The sequence below is a fragment of the Sardina pilchardus genome, chromosome 15 (genome assembly GCF_963854185.1).
Source record: "Sardina pilchardus chromosome 15, fSarPil1.1, whole genome shotgun sequence".
Lineage (NCBI taxonomy): Eukaryota > Metazoa > Chordata > Actinopteri > Clupeiformes > Clupeidae > Sardina > Sardina pilchardus.
In genome coordinates, this window is record NC_085008.1 from 1119053 (window position 1) to 1125980 (window position 6928).

Sequence of the window (6928 nt, forward strand, 5' to 3'; positions counted from 1 at the left end):
TAAAAAGAGAGTATAAGTGCTGTATGTGTATTTGGGCGTGCGTAGAGAATGCAGTCCCCTCCAAAAGTGTTGGAACACATGCTAAAGTTGTCATTAAAAGAGATTGGCATGGTTTTATTTCAGTTAGCCTATTAGCTGGTTTGAATTGCATTGAGCTCAATGAGAATTAAACCAGCTAATAACAGAAATAAAACTATGCTAGTCTCTTGGTATGGTTTTATTGGTATTGGTAAAGGCATTAAGATACATTTCCAAAAGATGATTTTATATGGTCAACTAGCTGTTCCAATACTTTGGAGGGGACTGTAAGTGTCGTATGTCCAGTGTAACTCATCGTGGATTTGTATCCACAGCCGGCTGAAAGAAAAACAGCAAACCTCAACATTTCCATAAACGATGCATGTGATATGCAAATATGAAGCTGGGGCTTTAGTTTAGTTACAAACACAAACTTTAATGAGCAGTCTCACACTCTCTCACACACATTACACAGTAAATATGGGTGTATCTGTATGAGACCAAAACAAATGACTCTACCTGCAGTACAATGTAGTAAACCCACCCACACACACACTCTCTACCTGCAGAACAATGCACAGTAAACCCACACACACTTTCTTCATTTCCACAGATAATGAGATGGACAATGAGTTACATGGATAAGGGGGCGGAGTCTGTCCAGATCATAATGAGCTAAATGAATAAGGGGGCGTGGTCTACACAGAGCATAATGCGCTAAAGGGGGCGTGGTCTGTTCATGTCATAATAAGCTAAATTGGTAAAGGGGCGTGGTCTGTCCAGTCTCAAACTGCTTTGCTGGTGGCTGGACAGTCAAGTGTCTCTGGAGGGACCAGTATGTGTGTATGTGTGTGTGTGTGTGTGTGTGTGTGTGTGTGTGTGTGTGTGTGTGTGTGTGTGTGTGTGTTTAGGCTGTCCTCCGGGCCACATGCGGCCCACGTGAGGCCCACGTGCGGCACTCTAGCTGGGCTTGATGAGCAGCTGGCTGGAGAAGTCGTAGAGGTCCTTGTTGATCTTCTTCAGCGTCTTCACCTCCTCCTCCAGCTCTGACACTCGCACTTTAGTGTTCTCTCCATCCCCGAACACACTCTGGACACACACACACACACACACACACACACAAGGAATCAAAGGAATTATCCAGAAGCCAATCTCCGAGCAGTCAGAATAAAAACTGTTTGTATCTGGCTGATTAGGTTTTTTGAAAGTGTCACATTTTCCAAAGAGGCTGATGGCCCCCTGAGGTGTGGGGTGTCTGGATTAAACCAGGCTGATGGATCACACACACACACACACACACACACACACACACACACACAGTGGTGGATCAACACTCCACACAGTGCCCCCCTAATCTGGAGGGTGCTCACAGCAGGCCTGCTGATTCTTCTGGAACTGTGCTGGGTGTCAAAAGGACCAATTTTGTTCAAATGAGCAGCGAAGTCATTTGAGCAGTGATGACACAGGAATCCATCACAAAGTTAGTTCCTCCTTCGCCCCTTTCATCCATGTGCACATACAGTACACACACACACACACACACGTCCTACATCTCTCACATACACACACACACACACACACATCTCTCACATACACACACACACACACACACACACACACGTCCTATATCTCTCACATACACACACACACACACACACGCGTCCTACATCTCTCACACACACACACACACACACACACGCATGCACACACACACACACACGTCCTACATCTCTCACACACACACACACACACACACGCATGCACACACACACACACACAGGTACACACACACACGTCCTACACCTCTCACACACACACACACACACACACACACACCTCTTACATCTCTCTCACACACACACACACGTCCTACATCTCTCTCTCTCACACACACACACATACACAGCTCCCTGTGGTTTCTCTGTGAGGCCATACACACATCGCTTTTAACCACCATAATCTCACACACCCCTCATCTCTGTGGGCCAAAACATGGACATTCCTACTGTGAGGAATACTGACATTCCCACTGTGTGGAATACTGACATTCCTACTGTGAGGAATACTGACATTCCTACTGTGTGGAATACTGACATTCCTACTGTGAGGAATACTGACATTCCTACTGTGTGGAATACTGACATTCCTACTGTGAGGAATACTGACATTCCCACTGTGTGGAATTCCGCCGAGCAAGTAGAGCCCAGATGACAGCAGGCACAATTCTGCCCAGAGATCAGGAGGGAAACCTCTCTGCTCCGATATATTTATTTACACACACACACACACACACACACACAAACAAACCTCTCTGCTCCAATATACTGTATTTATTTACACACACACACACACAAACAAACCTCTCTGCTCCGATTTATTTATTTATCTACTCTCACACACACACACAGAACACACTCAGACTGGATTACAAACTCACAAACCTGCACACACACACACACACACACACACACACACACACCTCCTCTGGTCCATGACAGTGTTTTCCCCTTCTACCCCAAACATACTCTCCTCATTTCTCTCTCTCTCTCTCACACACACACACACACACACACACACACACACACATACCTCCTCTACTCATTTCACTCACTCACACACACACACACACACCCTCCTCATTTCACACACACATCTCTTCTCCTCATTTCTACATCTGTTTTCATCCCTCCCACCCCCTTCTCTCTCTCCCTCTATTCCCTCTTTATTCGCTCCTCCTCTCATCCCTCTCTCCCTCTCTCTCTCTCTTCATCTCTCTCTTCATGTGCTCCTGCTCTGTTGTTTGACTGAGTGCGACTAATCCACTTAGTTCCTCTCCAGCTCTAGCTGTTCTGCTCAGACACACACACACACACACACACACACACACACACACACACACACACAGAGCCCTGGTGCAGCAGCATCACAGCCTTCAATGCATGCAGGAGACCTCAAATCACTCTCGCACACACACACACACGTACACACACGTGCACACATACACACACACACACACACACACACACACACACACACACACACACACACACACACACACACACACACACACACACACACACACACACACACACACACACACACACACACACACACACACACACACACACACACACACACACACACACACACACACACACACACACACAGTGATTGTCTACTGACCATCAGCACTAATGCCCATGGTAGATCCCTACTGAAAAAAGCAGCTTGAGACCAGCTTATGCTGGTAGCTGGTTTTAGCTGGTCTTTGCTGGTCTGCTTCCAGCTATGGCCAGCTTATGTTGGTCATTCTAGCAAACCAGCATGACCATCTCACACTAACAATGTCAAGCTTGGCAGGCTGGTCACCAGCATGACCATCTTACACCAGCTGTATCCCACACGACAGGCTGGTCACACCAGCACGACCAGCTTCCTCAGATGCTCACGCCAGCATGTCTGTCCACCTGGTGGCCTAACCAGCTACACCAGCAAACCTCGGTGTGTACTCCGTAAACAGCTGGATGGCAGCTGCATAAAGGGCACGTTAGAGGCGTCCAACAGACTGTAGCACGGCGTCCAGTCCTGTGGACATGCTGCAGTAAGCACTAACGTTAGAGACATCCAGTACTGTGGACAGACTGCAGTAGCACTAACGTTAGAGACGTCCAGTAATGTGGACAGACTGCATTAGCACTAACGTTAGAGACGTCCAGTCCTGAGGACAGACTGCAGTAGCACTAACGTTAGAGACGTCCAGTAATGTGGACAGACTGCATTAGCACTAACGTTAGAGACGTCCAGTCCTGAGGACAGACTGCAGTAGCACTAACGTTAGAGACGTCCAGTAATGTGGACAGACTGCAGTAGCACTAACGTTAGAGGCGTCCAGTCCTGTGGACAGGCTGCAGTAGCACTAACGTTAGAGGCGTCCAGTCCTGTGGACATGCTGCAGTAGCACTAACGTTAGAGACGTCCAGTCCTGTGGACAGACTGCAGTAGCACTAACGTTAGAGACGTCCAGTCCTGTGGACAGACTGTAGCACTAACGTTAGAGACGTCCAGTCCTGTGGACATGCTGCAGTAGCACTAACGTTAGAGACGTCCAGTCCTGTGGACAGACTGCAGTAGCACTAACGTTAGAGACGTCCAGTCCTGTGGACAGACTGCAGTAGCACTAACGTTAGAGGCATCCAGTCCTGTGGACAGACTGCAGTAGCTCTACAATAGAGGCGTCCAGTCCTGTGGACATGCTGCAGTAGCACTAACGTTAGAGGCGTCCAGTCCTGTGGACATGCTGCAGTAGCACTAACGTTAAAGACGTCCAGTCCTGTGGACAGACTGCAGTAGCACTAACGTTAGAGACGTCCAGTCCTGTGGACAGACTGTAGCACTAACGTTAGAGACGTCCAGTCCTGTGGACATGCTGCAGTAGCACTAACGTTAGAGACGTCCAGTCCTGTGGACAGACTGTAGCACTAACGTTAGAGGCGTCCAGTCCTGTGGACATGCTGCAGTAGCACTAACGTTAGAGACGTCCAGTCCTGTGGACAGACTGCAGTAGCACTAACGTTAGAGGCGTCCAGTCCTGTGGACATGCTGCAGTAGCACTAACGTTAGAGGCGTCCAGTCCTGTGGACATGCTGCAGTAGCACTAACGTTAGAGGCATTCAGTCCTGCTAAGCACACGACGGTGGTATTCTCTGTCTCGCTAGTCGCTAAGCACACAACGGAGCATTTTTTAAACTCTCTCATGAACTCTATTCACATCCAGACTGCTGATGGACTGCAGGGAAATGCCTAATAGTAATAAGATTAATAAGGTGTGCACGTACAGTAGTGTGATGAACTGCGGGGGAATGCCTAATAATAATACGATTAATAAGGTGTGCAGGTACAGTAGTGTGATGAACTGCGGGGGAATGCCTAATAATAATACGATTAATAAGGTGTGCACGTACAGTAGTGTGATGAACTGCGGGGGAATGCCTAATAATAATACGATTAATAAGGTGTGCAGGTACAGTAGTGTGATGAACTGCGGGGGAATGCCTAATAATAATACGATTAATAAGGTGTGCAGGTACAGTAGTGTGATGAACTGCGGGGGAATGCCTAATAATAATACGATTAATAAGGTGTGCAGGTACAGTAGTGTGATGAACTGCGGGGGAATGCCTAATAATAATACGATTAATAAGGTGAATGGCTAATAATAATAAGATTAACTAGAAATGCAATTCCAAGGAATTACCAGTGCATGAAAATGCCAAAAATTAAATGTACAATATAATTTGTAGTTAACACAAATAATATAAAAAAAGAGAGATGGGGTAAAACTGAGCGAATGAGGATTGACCACTGATCTATAAATAGGTAATTGAGATTGTTAGGTGTTGCTAAGACATGGTTGCTAGGTTGACGTGGTTTAATAAATGTTGATAGGCAGATAGTTTAATAGACATAGTTTAAGGGCTGTGTAGAGGTAGACAGTTTAATGGATGTTGATAAGACAGATAGTTTAATGAATGTTGATAGACAAATAGTTTAATGGATGTATAGGAAGATTAATGGATGTTGATAGGAGGACAGTTTAATGAAGGAATACATAGTTGGAAGTAAATGGATGGAGAGAAATGGAAATGGAAAGTTGAATTGAATGGAAAGTGGTCTTTGTTAACATTACTAGGGTGATTGCGATGATTTCTATATTGTTGCAAGGGTAATTGAGATAGCTGTTAGGTTTATCATAGGGTATTCATAGTGGTTACTCTGCTATGTAGGTTGCTAAATTAGGTGGAGGTTCCTAGGTGGTAATTGAATCAGACATGAGTGTTGATAAACAGAAGGACAATTTCCAAACTGATCATATATAGATAACACACCAGCATGGAGCTCTTGAACAGTCCAAAGGCAAACTAGGCTTAGTTTATTTTATAACCTACTGTAACATCGATATTATGTTGTGATATGAAGTCATTAGGGGTGTGAATCTCTCATGTGAAAGACGATACGATTCGCATCTAGATACATTGTCACGATACGATTCAAAAAAAGATACATGTTAATAGCAAACGATTCGGTACGATTCAATTCGATGCGATTCGATGCAATTCGATGCGGTTCAATAATCGAAAGCATTCTGAAAGTTATTTTTCATTGTGCACATTCACTTTACAATTGTGCACATTTTACATGATCAAGTTAATGGTTATCAATAGGACAAACAACTTGATGTATGAACATGACAAAACATTTTATTGTGAAAAGGTGAGGTTTTTCATATAATATTTTAGTAATGGCACACACTGAGGACACCATAAAGAAATAAACAGAAGAAACACATATCTCTGTATATGTTGCATAAAAAAATTAAAGACCAAAGAGGTGTCGTTACAAAAGAAAATAAAGCAGTGCTTTGCCCTTGGCCTTTTCTCATGTAAAAGAATAAATGATTCTCTGCTTATCTCCCTCAACAATGGAATTCTCTTCTCTGATTGGCTGATGGGGTGGCCATTAACTTCGTATAACCTGCTACCTTTGAAGTAGTTCCCGTATCACACTTGAATATTAATTCGCCAAACTCGTTGCGAAGTTTAAATGAACTGTCACGTTGCATCCAAGCTGAAATACAGACGTGCAGAACCATAGTAACATTGTAGAATATGACGGAGGTGGATTGTAGCTAGTTGGATGCAATGTAGGCTATAAAAGTAGCGATCTTTCAAAGTTAAAGTTAATCAGAATCCTGGGATATGCCCGCTTGACAACGGGAGAGATAGAACCAGAGCCATATAAAGAGACCTTCTCTTTTGAAAAAGCCAAACGACTTCCAAACTTTGGATTTAAGTTTCGCCGGCGCGTTGAATATAGGTTCGGAGTTGTCAGAAATCTTTTCTGAGGAAGACTA

At 44.7% G+C, this 6928-nt stretch overlaps 1 protein-coding gene across 1 annotated transcript in view; it reads right to left on the bottom strand.

The window, feature by feature from the left end:
- Window positions 1–501: 501 nt before the first annotated feature.
- The window catches only part of wdr18 (WD repeat domain 18), a 96715-nt gene continuing 90288 nt past the window's right edge, over window positions 502–6928 (bottom strand). The window contains exon 10 of the mRNA XM_062556904.1: window positions 502–1107. Coding sequence (XP_062412888.1) covers window positions 979–1107 — 129 coding nt within the window. The 3' untranslated portion in view covers window positions 502–978. The remainder of the gene's footprint in view (window positions 1108–6928) is intronic.